At 41.3% G+C, this 17,068-nt stretch overlaps 1 protein-coding gene across 2 annotated transcripts; it reads left to right on the top strand.

Annotated features, from left to right (window-relative positions):
* The first annotated feature begins 1,806 nt into the window (after nucleotides 1-1,806).
* prkacab (protein kinase, cAMP-dependent, catalytic, alpha, genome duplicate b) lies at nucleotides 1,807-17,060 on the top strand. 2 transcript variants are annotated; one of them, XR_008334103.1, is made up of 12 exons: nucleotides 1,807-2,042; nucleotides 4,352-4,413; nucleotides 5,410-5,538; nucleotides 7,100-7,198; nucleotides 8,825-8,907; nucleotides 9,168-9,294; nucleotides 11,292-11,387; nucleotides 11,799-11,921; nucleotides 12,507-12,566; nucleotides 13,282-13,386; nucleotides 13,478-16,198; nucleotides 16,295-17,060. XR_008334103.1 is itself a non-coding variant. In XM_053417256.1 (11 exons), the coding sequence occupies exons 1-11, from the start codon at nucleotides 1,997-1,999 to the stop codon at nucleotides 13,601-13,603; spliced, it is 1,056 nt and encodes a 351-aa protein (XP_053273231.1). In that variant the 5' UTR covers nucleotides 1,807-1,996; the 3' UTR covers nucleotides 13,604-17,060. The 2 variants fall into 2 exon arrangements, 1 of the variants encoding a protein (XP_053273231.1); XM_053417256.1 differs by having other exon boundaries at nucleotides 13,478-17,060.
* Nucleotides 17,061-17,068: the final 8 nt, after the last annotated feature.

The raw sequence follows: 17,068 nt of genomic DNA, 5'->3' as shown, positions 1-17,068 counted from the left end.
CCTTGTGCACCTTTTATCTTAATCACCATATCTTACACTGCTGCTCTCCTTCTTCACTAGTGAAGACAGAATCTCAGCAGCAGCAGAGAGACTCTGTGCTAGTGTGTGTGAGCGTGCATCATCCCATTCTAACCCCCTCCCCTCTCTGCCACCTTTCTTTTTTCCAGTTTCATTCATAAAATGCAGCAGCAGCATCACTTCACCATTTTCACTCTAGCCTCAAGTTGCTAGGCAACTGCAGGACCATAGGGAGGGAGGGCTGTCTGCTCTCACCCATTTTATCTCCTCTTAGTTGAAGGGACTAACTCCTCCATCCATCCCTCTGTTATCTCTGTGTGCTTCTCCCATGTCTGCACTGTTTAATCATACTCCGCGACTGGTGAGACACAGTGGCCACTGGACAGGTAAAAACACTGGAGTCTGGGGATTGTAAAAAAATGTATTGGGTGACAAAATCCATGTGTGGCATCACCTTCCCTCTCATAACTGCCTGGGGTTGTGCTCAAGCTTCTCGCATCAGGATGTGCTCTTTGTCTTTGTTTATTAACACTCTAATTCAAACACGTTTTCATTCTGGGTTGCTGGGTTTTTTACATTTTGCATTTTGTATTTGTCAGACAGAAATTATGATGCATCAGTATGTGATCGTCTTGCAATAAATCAACTATCACTGTATCATGATATCGTTATAGCGGACTATGTGTTGAGCATCATATCGAGTTGCCCTGTGAATCCCAGCCCTACACTGTATACAGGTGTATATATATATATATGACTACGTATATTTATTTTTCTTCATCCATCAAGGATTGTAAATAGCGACTCGTCTTTTGTTATTTCCATTGAGTGAATCATTTCACACCGCATCACATCCCTCCGCGCGCACGCCTATCTGCGATCTGTTTAGAAACCCTGCCACCCAGCCAGACCGCGCCGCGCGTGCGTGCGTGCGTTCAAAATCTGACCAACATTTCTAAAAATAGCTCGCGGCTGACGTCACTCAGCCAAACGTGTATCAGTCGCTCGGCGGCGGTGATGAGGAGGGGGGGGCTTTTTTCTTCTTCTTTTTGGGTAAGGGAGGGGGCGCGCATTCCTGTCAGCCAATCACAATCCTTGCCTCCACTGAGGTTCCCACGGTTCGACCGCTTTGAGCCAATGGAGAACAGGGACCAGGAGAAAGTGGGCGCGCACGTCGCCAGGAGGAAAATAGTCGGTGACGCTCCCCTCGCTCGGTTTTAATAGGGCGGTTGGACCCTGCCGGTTTTTTTCTTTTACAATCGGCCAATCAGAGCGCACTCTGCCACAGAAGCAGCGAATCAGAGGCCTCGCTTCCCGCTGTCAATCAACCCCCTCCCACCGTAGATGTCAGAGTGGGCGGGACGTGCGCTCGGCTGTAGTTCCGTCATCCCGCCTGTCTGCGAGGCTTCAGGGGCCGATGTTGATCTGGACCAACTCCCGCCGCTGCCGGACCCCGCCGAGGCTTCCTCTTTAATAAGGCTGACGAAAATCGGCAGCTTCTCGGTTGAGAACATCGCGCCCCCGCCCAACGGTGGTTTTTTGGGGGGGCTGGGGGAGAGGTGGGGAGCCGGGGGGGGGGGGCTTCGTTCGGCGGGGGCTGCAAGGAGGTACAGGAGGAGACTGGATCCTCCGCGTCCAGGCCAACTGCGACGGAGCTCGGCCTGAAGGTCCGGCGAAGCCCCAGCGACCGGGGGGAACGCAGCGACAGCTCCCCGTGGCTGTTACGCTCGACATCGTTGGCGGTCGCTGGTGACACCGTGGAGGGAGCCAGCCGAGCCCGCAGCGCGCTCCCGTCTCCGCCGTGGTACCGCATCGACAACTGTCAGGCTACCAACGACCAGGAGCTCGGAGTTAGCGGCTCGTTACAGCTGGATCTAAGAAAACGCAGTTCGGACCTTTGATCGAGATAAGACCGACTTGAGGAGGAGGCGGCGGGGCGGCCGGAAAGCCACGGATCGCCAGTTGTCCAGTTGTCATCATGGGCAATGCGCCCACGGCCAGGAAGGGCAACGAGATGGAAAGCGGTGGGTACCTCCGCCAGCACACATGGCTGCCGGGCAGTACCTGCTCTGCTCCGGCCCCATGACACGAGCAGAGACGGTGTGATCCGACAGGCTGTGGTAGCTTCACACAACAACACACACACTAACACACCGTCCGTCACAGGCCCATTCCTGCTCGGCACTCCATGAAGATCCTGCTTGTGCCAGCTCCCAAGAACGCACATCATATATATTTAAATCCACACTCACACATGAATGAATGAATGAATGAATGAATAGTGTGAGTATGGTTCAGCTGTGGGTCTATTTGATCTGATTCATGTGGAATGCCGAGGCAAGATGGAGCAGGATATAGTGGTGTGTCCTCTGCTCAGATTCACTGTATGAGCTGTGGACACAGAAATGCTGTTGTAAATTACCCTGATCTTGTTTGGTGGAGCCATGTATGTCTGCAGGTCTGTCTGAGCTGGTCTCAGTTCGCCTGGTGTGGTCCAGTGGGAGGTTCACTGTTATGGTATGAGAGCATGTAAATGTAAAGGAGTGACCTGCGTTCGTTTCCTTTCCTATCCAGCGTCATAATGTTTGTACATTTTCCTCAGCCATATATTTTTTTCAGGGACATGAAGCCTTGACCTGTTTGGAGAAAATGATAGGAACCAAGAGCACGTATACGGCCAAGGCCCAACTGTCCCCTTATGAAAACTCATTTAAACTCACTAGATCCGGATTTTTATTTGGATCTGCACAACATTTCACAGACATATATATAGCAGTCCTCTTTAACATTTCAGATTTTATTTCTAAAAGATGCGCAAATATATACTTTTTGAACTCAACAAAGAAAGTAAAGTTTCTGGTTAAGAAAGTACGAATTCCTTTCTCACCTTTTTAAGCAAAATAGGTTAACTTCCCATTATGCATCCTTCCACCAAGTTGTGTGGTAACCTCTCCAGTACCTTGAGTGTAATCTTGCTGACAAACAAACCAGTGTAACACGGGTGAAAACATAACCTCCTTGCCTGAGGTAAACGTTTAAAGTCAAGCTTAAATGTTAACAAACACTTTATACCTGTGACCGGTGCATTTGCTCCCTTTAATTTGGTTTCCCTACGCCATGAAATGATAATCCTGCAATTTTAGTCTTTTACTTGCACAAGGTTTTAGGACAAATAATAGACAGATTGCAGAAGACAATGTTTTAAAACAAACTTTGACACGATCCTGCTCTTCTTCACTAGATTTCACTAGTGTGTGATCATCTAATTGTACGAATTGTTGTTTTCTTTACCCTAGAATCGCGCTTTATATTTAAATATTCTAGTTACATCATAAGCAGGTCCTCTCTACGGAGACCAACATGTTTTTTACAGTAATTCCAAGCTGGACAAACTAAACACCTTTTTGAGTTTTTATAACAACTGAAGACTGCCACAGGTTATCTTCCAGGGTGAGGGTGAGGTGAGGGCTATTCAGCTGCAGCATGTAACTTCACCCATAGTGGTCACTATAGTCTACACACTGCCGCTTCAAATGAGCACAAGAAAGCTTAATGTAGAGCAATATTTACAGAACAGGACAGTTCTGGTGGCTGAAGGTGAATAAACTGCGTGTTTGGCACCTTCTTTCATCTCATCCTTGGCCCCTTACACACTTGGTATTCATATCCATGCTGAGAGATCCGATAACAAGTGGCCAGCGCTAAGTACGTGTGTTCACACCTGGCAATAAAATTCATCCTGAATGGGTCTCCTGTGACATTTGATCAGATCTCACTTCCTTCCCTACATGCAATTTAACACGTATGACATTTTTGTTAGTTTAGACCTAACGATGTTGTTATGAGCCAGTCTGAGTTTACAGATAAAACAAAGAAGTACGTTTGATACGTAGTGAAACTGTCCCTCAGGGGACGTCAGCTGAGTAGGAGGTCCTTCCTATGTGGCCCAGGACGGATTTGTGTTCAAACTGCTGAAGGAATGTGGACGCATGTGGCCCAGTCCACCTCCGAATGTGATGTGATCTGATCTGAGTTCATGCACACCTTTAATTAGAGCTGTCTGCTTGTGATAGGATCACAAAAAACACATGTTAAAACCAGGTGTCCTGCTCTAATGTTTTGCACTTTCTTTCTGTGTCGTATTTCTTGAATCTGGAAATGATCAAAAAAGGGAAAAACATGCATTTAAAACATTTTTCTTAAAACGAAAGCAATCTGTAGACAGCATTATCTGGACTGTATAAGTACAAATGATTTCAGAAGGTATATATTGTGTTTATGCCGTATCACTCTTTACACACATAACCAAAGGTTCTGGTTTTGTCCTCCACAGTCAAGGAGTTCCTTGCTAAAGCCAAAGAGGACTTCCTCAAGAAGTGGGAGAGTCCTGCACAGGTTAGTGTTATGATATGACATTTCATCAACGTTACATATATTTGACTCTATTAAAAGGACCTTTTTTGATATGTATTGAAAAAAAAGCTGTAGTCTTTCTGTTCTCCTATGTGTCACCAAAGTTATATAGTTTATATGTGGGATGCTCTCTTTAGTATCACTTGCAATATAAAAATGACACTCATCACCAGTGGAATTTCACTTGCATTTATATTTATTTAAAAAGTGTTTTTTTCCATTCAGCTGATACCTGAGTTGAATGTCGCACATCTGTTTGGAAAATGTTAAAATAATTTGGGTGATGACATAATGCAAGTGGTTTGTAAAATATGTGGAATGATGGTTTCTATTTTTATTTTGCCTGTAATTATTTTATCCCTCATTTCAGATCAACAATACAGTTAATGTAAATACATTTTGAAATTGATCCTTGATGATAATCCGCCATGTCATCCAGTTATTAAAAAAGAGATGGATGTTTTTTGTGCTTCTACAAATAAACAAACAAAAGATTTAGACTATTAAAAGGACAGATGTATCAGTATCCTTCACATTATACAGTATATCCAACATTCTCCTTCTCTCTATCATTCTTTTACAAAACTATTAAACTGCACTTGAATCTAATTGAGTAATTAAAGCATTTTTCAGATAAATAACTATACTTTTTCTGTGAACTTTGAGTAGATCTGAGTTTTCAGCATTTTATAGTAAGATTTGCACACTCCAAAATATGCACAAAATAAACAAACACCCAAAGAAAAGAGAAATTATAGTAATAAGTCAAGTCATTTAAAACAACCACATTTGACCAAAGTGCTGAACGGCCTTAAAATATGAAAATATAAAAATATGTATAAAAACCGAGAATTAATAGAAAGCAATAAAATGTTAAAGCTTCTATATATTTGAGAATTTAAATTACTTCCCACACCACAAACCCCACCATCCTATTTTCACAAAAACCAACTAACGCTTTTTGTTTTGTGCGTTCAGAACACTGCTGGCCTGGAGCAGTTTGAGAGGTTGAAAACCCTGGGCACGGGCTCGTTTGGCCGCGTTATGCTGGTGAAACACAAAGAAACGGGACAGCATTATGCCATGAAGATCCTAAACAAGCAGAAGGTCAGTCTGGGTTGGGGGGGTCGTGAGGGTCATGGTGGAGTGCTTATAAATGTGTCCACCACTGAAGGGAACTCTCAGTTACTGTTTGCACAGGCCGCTCATAGAAAACATGATCATGTCATTGATGTGGAAATTCTTACAAAGCCTGAGACATGTATGAAAATCGAGAGAAGACCTGGAGCTCATTGTGCTAGAGGTACAAAAAGACATTATAGATTATATAAATATTACTAATTGGATAATCCAGTGTATGTATTACCTAAAAAAATTTAATTTGAAAGAAAAGTTATGTAAATCTAAATCTTGCCATAAAGCTGCTGCATAAAGCTACATGTCATCGTGAGCATGCTAGTTGTTTATGTGTACTTATATGTGCTTGGGACTTCATCTTCTTTTGGAATCCTATTTTAGAAAACGGTATTGCCACATCAGTTCTTTACATGTATGTTCATACAGCAGCTCTGCTTCTCCTGTAGTGGAACAGGATGAGAGCAGCTGATGTCATTGCCCATTTTTTAGATCACCTGCTCAGACTGTGTAGTTTATCTCTTATCTCTCGTTTTCCAGCACCTCCTACAGTTTGTGCCCCTCTGTAGCCTAATTACAAGACAACACTTGTTTGTCAGATTTCAGTGGAAAAATAAGTTTGTAAAGCTTCACTTATTTCCTGAGTTTCTGCATGTGTTAGCAATGTTTTTGTCCAAGGTGAAATGTTTGAAGCAGTAGTGCCAGGTAAAAACTATATCATTTGAATGTTAATGATGTGCCGGCCATGCAATAGATATAATGCTATACACTGAAAGTCTTTTATTGAGGATGCTGTGATCTTAAGGAGGAAAACTAAGCATTCAGCTCTAAGTTGCTATTGGAATATAACAGAGAAAAATTGTCTTAGCTAGTGTTAACAGCCCCCTTAAATTCTGCACCAGTTCTAAAACTGTTGAAGATGCATATATAATGTTGATTCCCGACTGAATCTGAATCCACATAATCTCAGCTGGACATTAGTGGTGGTTACAGGTTTGTAGCTCTGTTTGTTCCCCAATTCATTATTAAAACAGCAATATTGACAACATGGAAATATTATTTCACATGTTAAAGGGATAGTTCACAGAAAAAGGAAAATTACCTCATAATCTATTCACCACTGTGACGATGGAGGTGTGAGGGAAGTGTTTGAGTTCACAAAACACTTTTGGAGTTTCAGGGGTAAATCCACTACAATTAGAGTAACGGTACTCCTTCAAATGTTAAAAAAACAACGGAAACTTCCTCCATTCTGCTCCTGTTGTTTCATCCAAGTGTCCATAAGCCCCAACATTTAATTTCCATTGAAACGGTGGCATTTACGCCATGTTTGAACACTTAAAGTCCGCAACCGGTAGTAGCGATGCTAGCGCAAGTATCACGCGTACTCCTTGTGCGAACATGAACACGGCTCCAGAGGAGGATATCAGAGGACATCTAGGCTTCTAAACATCATTACTTTCTCTCTTTTTTGCAAAATACATATGGTTACTCTCTCTCTTCCTCTCTCTTTCTCCTTCTCTCTTCCTCTCAGGTGGTGAAGCTCAAACAGATAGAGCACACGCTGAATGAGAAGAGGATTCTTCAAGCTGTCAGCTTTCCCTTTCTGGTGCGGTTAGACCACTCATTCAAGGTATGCTAAATTTCCATTGAAAATAATTAATATAGTAAGTGGCACACCAAGTAGTCTCTAAAGGAGTGAGCAGTGTATCATGAGTGTGCAGAAACAGAGAACCAGTGCCACGTTCAACTGCTGACTCATGATTCAGCCCATGAACTGGCCATCATGATATTATGTCATCGTCTGTGTTGTTGTGAGTTGCCCCAAGTAAGAGATACACAATTTGACAAGGGCTGGACAATAAAACAATATGAAAAATTATTACATCATGTTCATCAATAGAAATATATTGAACATTCATTATATATCGATATAATGCCTATACGTTGTCTAAACACAATGAGGAGATTTGAGACTTTAAAAATGTTTTGCTGTTTGTTATTCTTTGCTCATAAAGAAGAGTTTAAAACCTAAACCTTTTACCCAGGAGAGAATATCAACTTGAAACAAATGATAATGTAATATTTATCATGATAATTAAACCATAACACACACACAGGAAAAATAATAACAATGCCAAGATTCGTGTCATTTATGTATTCATACACTTCAGTATATAGTCAGCGTAATACATGTACTCTGAGGATGAGGGTGGGAGAATCCTGGTTAGTTTTACAACCTGATAGCACAGGAACCTGATAGGTTTTTTTATTCTTTTATTCTGAAAATTCCCACAGAAGGGAGTCGAGCAGTGAGGATGATTTTGTCCTCTCATGTCTTGAAAAATCCAATACTGTCAGGAACATGGAGAATTTCATCGCACCCAAGTCTGTTTCAGGTCGGGAGTGGTCCAGTTTAATACACTGCCAGCACTGAGGCCGCAGATAAAGAACAACAAACAACAGATGTGAAAAATGTAGCAAATCAAACCTGTTCCGAAAACTTGAATCAAGGACAAGAGTTTTGATTTTGGTGTGTAAACATGATTGACTCAACGTGAGGTATTTATTTTTAAAAGTGCGACAATTTTCAACAAAAATACAGACATGCCGTGGATAGACCTCAACTCCAATCATCATTGACGATTAAACCTATTAAGAGTAATAAGTGATAAACAAATACAGAGTGAACTGAGCTTGGCTGCAGCTCACAGGCGCAGTTAACTAAAGAAAAACCACAGTTGTCTTCTTTGGCTTCTTACTCTCATCTTCCTTCTTTGAAAGTGGCTGCTTGTGCTTGAACAGACTTACTCTGCTGATGGCCATGCTCCAATGAAGTCCTTATTTGGGTTAAGCTGTTTAGAGGCACCGTGGACACCTCAAATAAACCTATTAACAGAATATTCCCGTCCACGTGTGGCGTCCAGCACACAGATAGCACAGTCAACAACACACGTTACATGAACTGAGCGCGACAAGTGCGTTAAGAATTAAATCCTCCTTGATGATGCAAAACTGGGGTTATTGAGCTCCACTTAAAGAAAATATGATTTTTGGAAATTTAACATGCCCTTGGATGGTACATGGCCTTAATTCGAGCTTTTAAATGGTAATAACTGTAGTAAAGCAGTAGATTAATTTCCACTTACCAAAATGTCGTCCGCTTGCTCATCCCTTGAGTGTTTGTATCTGATTACATGCATGTGTGTACGGGAGTGAGTTAGTGAGTGTCACTAACAGGTCCACTGTCTTCCCCCAGGACAACACTAACCTCTACATGGTGATGGAATATGTGCCGGGTGGAGAGATGTTCTCCCATCTACGGAGAATTGGCAGATTTAGGTTAGTGCCTGTACGCAGCGTCGAGTTTTACTGCACCAAAGCATATTATAGTCACATACAGAAGGAAACATGGTGACCTGTGTACTCTCACGTCAACTGTGTTCTCCTCTACTCTACTCTCTTTTTTATTCTACCTTTTTCTCTCAATTCAGGGTTGGAGTTGGACTTTGTTTTATTTATCACTGTTCTGTACTACACACTCTGCTAAACCGCCCTCTGTCTATCTTCCTATGATTTTGTGTGTGTGTCTACACGTACAGTGAACCTCATGCTCGGTTCTACGCTGCTCAGATCGTCCTGACCTTTGAATATCTGCACGCTTTGGACCTGATCTACAGAGACCTGAAACCTGAGAACCTGCTCATAGACCAACAGGGCTACATCCAGGTAAAAAGGGTTTATTTCTGTATTTCTATATAAATCCCTGTCGGTAGCAACATGCATACATGTATTAAGGAACTCACAAGGCTTGAATGAACTATTTTATTTCAGTAAGAGTTCGCAGGTTGATGCTAAACAGTGGCAGCCACTTTTCTGACATACCTGTGGCTTTTGAAATTTCAGGCTTGCTCCATACCCCCCAGATATGTCAGTCTACAGCTGTACACCCCCCTACCTGAATTCTCCTCTATTCACTTATCTGCTCATGGTTTCATTCATCCAAACCTTGAGCAAACTTTGACGCGGCATTTGACAGATGGAAAGAGCTTTTAACGTCAGTGCTGCTGCAGTATAATTTCATGTTTAGTAGTCCTGCAACTAGTGTTGATGTTCCTAATATTTTCTCAATTCACTGATTACTGATTCATTGATTAATTGTTTGGTCTATGACCTTTAAGAAAACTGTGGCCATTAAAACTTCCCTCAGCCCAAGGCGACGACGTCACGTGGGATAGTATTCGGAGGAAAATGCGTCAAAACAGTATTAAAAGTATTGACACAGGCAAATTGTCAAGTTTGAGAACTTCATATAGTGATAACAGATTATGAAAAATGCAGCAGACTACTTTTCTGCCTACGAACTTATCACAATTTGATTTACTTAAACTAATATAAGCCACATAAAATTCTAAATTCAAGATGTCACACTGGTTATACAGGTATAACCAGTAGTTAACCAGTGGTTATACCTTTATAACCAGTGTGACAACCTTTGACTGAGAAGCTAACTAATAAATTGGGTCTTCCACTAACCAGAAGGTCGGTATTCCAGGCTCTTCCAGTCTGCATTCGGAAGTGTCCTTGGGCAAAATACTGAACCCCAAATTGTCCTTGACGGCTGTGCCAGCAGTTTATGAATGGTGTTATAGAGAAGGCGCAGCGAATAGAAGCAGTGAATGAATGCGTGTGTCAATGAATGAATGGGTGAATGCGACTTGTACTGTAAAACCCTTTAAGTGGGCTAAAACACTGGGAAATTGCTATATTAATACAGTCCATAATAAAGACAGAACAATAACCACAATAAGATAAAACATACAGTGATAGACTAAATTTCATACCTACAAAATATAATATACAATAATAAAATAACAATACTGATACAAGTAAGTGCTGTTACTTGTTGTTGATTATTTTATACGATGTAATAACAAACAGATGAATATAAAATGTCTTGGGTTTTGTATTTGCTGCTTGCTCGGTCTGAATGGCACCATCCCACCCGACTCTGCATGTACTTGGTGTAGTCTTTACATGCATGAGGTGTAGTAGTGTAACTGGGGGCAGGTATGAAATCGAACATTAGATATAACATATTGTTATTATGATAAACTGTCACTGTTATTGTCTCTGTCTTTATCAGTTACACTGGTTGGGCCCAGTTTCACGGAGCAGAAAATTACTATGATGGATAGTTTGTGTTTTCCATTCCAAATGTGGGATTAAGATAATTGAGTTAAACCAGACTTTTAAGTACCTATTAAAAAAATAGTTGGCACTTCAAGACTGTGTCTCAAAAATGAAGCCGGTGAACACAGTTGGATTATAACTGTTAAAAATAAGACCATAACTATTAAAATACAGAATATTCAAACAACATAGAGGTTTTTGCCATCACTCTCCACTTAGTCTTTATTTAAGTTTCTAAAAATCAACAGCCACACCTGCATGCATCTATGGCTGTGTTGTGAATTCACAATCACCTGTGTTTGCTGAATGGTTTGTGGCGTGGTGGTGCCGTCCTGTAGCACGGGTTCTGTTTCCATCTAGTGGTCAACAGTGTAACGACAACTAGTGGAAAGATGCATTCTTGCCACTGTCTGTCTGTCTGTCTGTCCTTCCTTCACATGGTTAAACTCGGCCAGGCGTCCTGAGAGTATCATTTCTCATATGTTCTTTCTCTTCCTCATTCCCTCCTCCTTGTGGATGCTTTCCTCTCCCAGGTGACAGATTTTGGCTTTGCCAAACGTGTAAAGGGCCGGACCTGGACACTGTGTGGCACCCCAGAATATCTGGCCCCAGAGATTATTCTCAGCAAAGTGAGTTACCACTGTTCCCCTTTAAACTTGGAATGGGAGTCAACCATTTTTCCTTTCACATTCACTCATTAAGCACTTGAATAAAATGCGACAATTAATTTGAACAATTTTGAAAGCTGAATGAATACTGGGAATACTGGGTTGTGCAAATTATTTATTCAATTCGACTCGTTTTCTTGATTGTACAAAGTATCACTACTGTAATACTGCCTATGATGTGGCATTTCATAGCAAAGCAGCTGAACCTTTCAATGGGAAGCAGGTTGGGCTGGATAAATAAAATGCGGTCAAATAGTAGCTAGACCTGAATCAGGATCAATAAAACTAAAAGATGTTTCAAGATAACAAATAATAAAATCATGTTTTATGGAAATCTTGAAAACGTGTCTCTAACTGTCTTCTCTCCACCAGGGGTATAACAAGGCAGTGGACTGGTGGGCGCTGGGCGTGCTCGTTTATGAGATGGCAGCAGGATACCCCCCCTTCTTTGCTGACCAGCCCATTCAGATCTATGAAAAGATCGTATCAGGGAAGGTGAGTTTGAACACAGTAATGTTGGCCATGCTGCCTTCTCTCCTCTTTTACTCTGCTGATTGCTCTGATGCTATTCTGTCCTGTAACACAAACAAGTATTTTAACAAACTAACACATTTAAGTCAGTATCAGTTTTTTTTTGTTTATCTCAGTCTAGCTCTACTAGTTTGGCTTCAGTTTGATTTTTATGACAACTGAGGGATCCTCAGGTTCTCTTTCATGTTTGGAAGGGGAGGGTAAGGTGAGGGGTATTTAGCTGCAATATGCAGCTTAACCACTAGATATCACTAAATCCTACACATTGAACAGTTAAGTGATTTTTTTTCTTTTCTTTTTACAGCACTTTCTTTAAATCATCGTGGTTTGTTAGAATTGATCTGTTCCTGAGTGACTGAGGTTTTTACCTGTCTAATACTCACTGGTGTCACAAAGTGAAAAACATTACAGAGTGTATAAAGCAGGTGTTAGAATATTCTTATGTTTTATCAATTAGGAATATTTTTTTACTAGTATATTTGAAAAGTCACATGATCATCTCACATCTCTAATCTGACACTGTGTCCCTCCTGTCGCTTTCTGTCTCAGGTTCGTTTCCCATCTCACTTCAGTTCAGACCTGAAGGACCTCCTGAGGAATCTACTACAGGTGAAACTTAGATATATAACCTGCTTTCAGACATGCGCTGAACTCCAGAGATCCTCAGGAGTTTCTCCAAAGGGGCTGTTTGTTTGAACACAAATATCTGTTGTTGGAGTTTCTGCAGAGTTTCTCCATCTGGTCCCTGGTTATAAAGTCCGCAGAAACTCTGGAGGAGCCGATGTGAGAACACCGCAGGAGTTCTGAGTAGTTCATGTGTGAAAGAAAACCTCTGGAGTTCCTCCAGAGCACATGTCTGAATCTCTCTCTCTCTCTCTATATATATATATATACCTCCACCAAGGCCTAATAGTGCCCTTAAATTTAATCAAGAATCAAACCAAACTTTCTATCACTCCCCTTAATATGCCCATCCTTTTTTATATCAAGATCAATGAATTATTTCCTGGGAATATGGTAAAGCGCTATCTTAAAAAAGTGGCCAGAAAAATCCTGGATCTCCCAAGTACATTTTGTCTTCATCCACGTCAATATGTACTTGGTTCAAATTGTCTTATGTCCCATTCTTTCAACAAGTTTCATGGAAATCCTGGCAGTAATTTTAGTCTAATCTGCTAGAAACCCCATAAAACAAATGGACAGTGACAAAAACATAACCTTGGTGAAGGTAGCAAAGACCTCAGCCAATTTGATGATGAATTTTCTGTTTTCAGAATTAAATCTAATGTAAAAGTAAGGAAAACGTTTTGGTGTTATCCTTCAGGTTGATCTTACAAAACGTTATGGGAACCTCAAGAACGGGGTCAACGACATCAAGGGACACAAGTGGTTTGCGACCACCGACTGGATCGCCATCTTCCAGAAAAAGGTACCATTATACTTTGCATTTTCTCAGTGTGGATGTGAGTTCACCTCTGTTATCTTTGCTTTTTAACGCGGCTGTTTTTGACCTTGTTCAGGTGGAAGCTCCCTTCGTCCCCAAGTTCAAAGGACCCGGCGACACCAGCAACTTCGACGACTACGAGGAGGAGGAGATCCGCGTCTCCTTCACTGAGAAATGTGCCAAGGAGTTTGCTGAGTTCTAGAGTTAAAAGAGCGACAGAGAAAGAGAGAAAGGAAGTAGGGAGAGTCACAGGTAGGCTGGTCAAGTGGGAGACCTGGGGAGAGAGCCCTGTCTCCTGTCCAATCACAAGCACCAGCTACAAAAACGAGGGGAAAATGGGATAGAGAAGGGAAAAAGAACCAGGAGACTGATAACCAGCAGTGTTGCCTTTTCTGTTGCTGTTTTTGTTGTACTTTATTTATTATTCTGTCTTATTTATGAATCCCTTTATAATGAACGTGTGCTTCAGATTCATGGGTGTCGGGACCCTCACTTAATTAGAGTTGCCTCCACACAAGGTTCCCCCCTCTTTTATCATTTCCTTCATCGTTTGTTCACTTCTGCACCAGAACATAGAGACACCAGTCCGTTCGAACCTCCAGTCTCTAAGTCATGACATAAAGCCAATCAAGTCCTGTACAAGCCGAAGTCTCAGTCTGCACAAAGGTTTCTTCAATTTAAAACCTACTTCTCACCCGCGCTTTGCGTTCATAGCGGGACGAGCATGTTAATAAGTAAATTTAAAGGCGTCACACACACGTATGCACTTTCAGCTTAAATTACTATATGTTTGGAAGTTTAGGTTTAATTTTCCTGTAAGATGAAAACATGGACCCTCTCAAATCATAGACAACTTTTACCGTACGTCTGTTGTATGATGAGCCAATAAAGAAGCAATCAGCAATGGGTCATGTGCTCAAAGTCATTTTAGATGACACTTAAGGGGGAAAAAGTTAATTGAATTTTCAGTGTAACCCCATCTTTACTTCTTGTCATTGTTAGCATAGCCCGGCTTTGTGCACATGTACAGCACTCAACTTTTAAATGTTATTAGATTCTAGTGGCTCTAATGATGTCATGTCACGCTAACAAACGAGGGAATAACGAGAAGGGAACATCGTGGAAAATATCTCAGTTTTATCTGTGTTTCTGAGGAACACTGTTACATAATGGTATCTCAGGTTTGAACATATCACTCAATAGACATCCTATCGAGGCAAGTCGTCAGGATCAGAAGGTTAAGAAGGCGTGCTTCCGTCGTTCGTTCTCCCCCTTCCAGAAGAATTGCTTTTGCTAATGTTAATGACTCTGTTTGGTCTTGAAAGCACTTGCTGTCTCTGCTCAGAGCTACTAGTCAAGTTGATTGTGCATGTGGAATCAACAATTTGACCCGTTGTCATTTCTAAATGAACGAGACCATGTGAGGCAGACTACCTCAAACTGCTTCTGGTCAACACAACTCTTTGACCAGTCATTGGTGGCGCTGTGGATAGTGTGCTTTGGCGCTATGGTCATCTATAGAAACTTGTGTTTATTTTCATCTCCCCCAGCACCCAACCCTCTTCCTTTCGGACCACACTCAATGTGACAGTCTTAACCCCTTTTCCACTGGTCAATAAGACCACTCACACCTGCTAACATCTGGCTTTTGTCTGCAATGAGAACGGAAACATTCTGCAGTTAATCCCGGTGAACTTGACACCCAGGTGAATGCGGTAATTTGGCAAGATAGCGATGCGAGAGTGCCTCGGTGTGTTTGGGACGTCAAATATATGTGAGAAAATTGAAAGGCAATCTCCTCTACTGGCAATGGGAAAAGAGATAATTGTGTTTACCCATATTTCAAAAAACATGTGTATACCCACTAATTTTGTTGTAAAGACGTATTATATGTTACAGCAACTCTGTGTTGAAAACATGCGTAGGTTTTGCTTTGTTTCATTTTTTCATGTGGTGATGAAGTAAAGAGGACTTGGTAATCTGTTGAACTAGGTTAGGAGAAGACAGAGCAGCTGCAGCATATCCTAGCTAATGTGCTGAGAATTAACTTAAAATGTTCCTATTGCACAGTGTGGAACCGGCTATTTAAAGTACACGACACATAGCACTTCAGGTGTCCAGCGTCTCCTTAACTCCTGAACTATGACAGCAGAGGACTTAAGCAGAGCCCCAAAAAGTTGTAATTGTTGGATTCATAAATTCAGAATTTCATCTATGAGAAAGCTGTACTTTAATGTGTGACCATCATCAACACAATTGATAGTAATTGATCATTTGGTTCATACAGGCCTTGTTTTACTCACTTTTTATTCACTTTTGTCTTTCCTGTCCAAAATGGTTCAGATATTTTGGGGGGGGGGGATATAACAAACATTTTCTCAAAATTACACATTTGTAATGTGTAGTTATATGTATGTATCATTTGTCATTTTAATGATTTTCAATTTGCAGCTTGAGCCGAACGATCCATTCCAGATTATATTTAGGTTTATGTAGCTCAGTTTCCATGGCTGAATTAACCTGATATTTGGGGATGGGCCCAACTCAAAACACCAATTCTCCCATTATCTGTACATTTTGTACAGTTGTGACATTTTTGAATATTCTATGGCCCCAGGTTCACTGATTGATTTGAACTGAAACTAATTGGGAATATGTACCATGTAAACACAGTATCAGCTGAATTAATAAGGGTCTTAAAAGGCCACTCCATTGAGGTCTTACTTCACTTCCATAAAATATTACGTTCGCAGCCTGTAGGCTGACACTTCATTTTGATCTAGTGGATAGCGAGGCAGTTCCTGGTTTGAATCCCGGGTTTGGCCAGGGTCTTTCTGTGTGGATTTTGAGACATAGTAATGGAACGAAGCCTGCAAATCAAATAACGAAGCAGGATCCACCTTAAGACCCCTCATAATGTCAGCTGATGCCCAAGTTTGGCATATTCCCCAAACAGTTCATCAAATTCAACACCATGAGAGCAGTGAACCTGGGCAACTGAACAAGTCAACGGGACTTCTGACCAATTGGGTCCATTACACTCCCGACGCTGTCCACCACTGTTTTACCACTTTTCATATTCCACCGAGTACAGAGGTGAAGCTGCTGCAAAAAGTATCAACCTGAAGTCAACACCATATCAGCATACATCCCTTCATTTTGTCAGCTGCTCACTTATAGGTTTTTATGGTCTGATTTACAAACCGCTCTTTGATTATTATTATTATTATTATTATTATTATTATTGTCATGACATTGTAAACCACTTGTCGAGACGTCACAATTGCTGTATTTCCTCCATGTCCAGTTCAATTTAGACTCTTTCATCATCATGGACAAAACGTTTGAAGTTATAAATCAATATTATTCTCTGTGCCCTCTGTGTTTTTTGCAGTGATACTGACTTCCTCCCTCTCGATGCAGGCACAATGCTGGTTCATACTGTCGCACTTTTTAGGGAAATGAGACCCCCCTCCCAATGTAAACCATGTTATTTCCCCCACCCCTGCCACACACATACATGCACACATGCAGACACACACTCACACACTGCAAAGGGAAGAGTTTAAAGTCACGGGATCAGTGGCGTAAAAAAACATGAAGTGTAATATTTTGCAACATTAGTATCATTCCAATAAAGTTTTACTGGTGAAATTCTACTGAACTT

This window comes from Pleuronectes platessa, chromosome 3 (genome assembly GCF_947347685.1).
Source record: "Pleuronectes platessa chromosome 3, fPlePla1.1, whole genome shotgun sequence".
NCBI classification, from domain to species: Eukaryota; Metazoa; Chordata; class Actinopteri; order Pleuronectiformes; family Pleuronectidae; genus Pleuronectes; species Pleuronectes platessa.
Note: the sequence above shows the minus strand (reverse complement) of the source record. Positions and strands in the feature narration are given on the sequence as shown.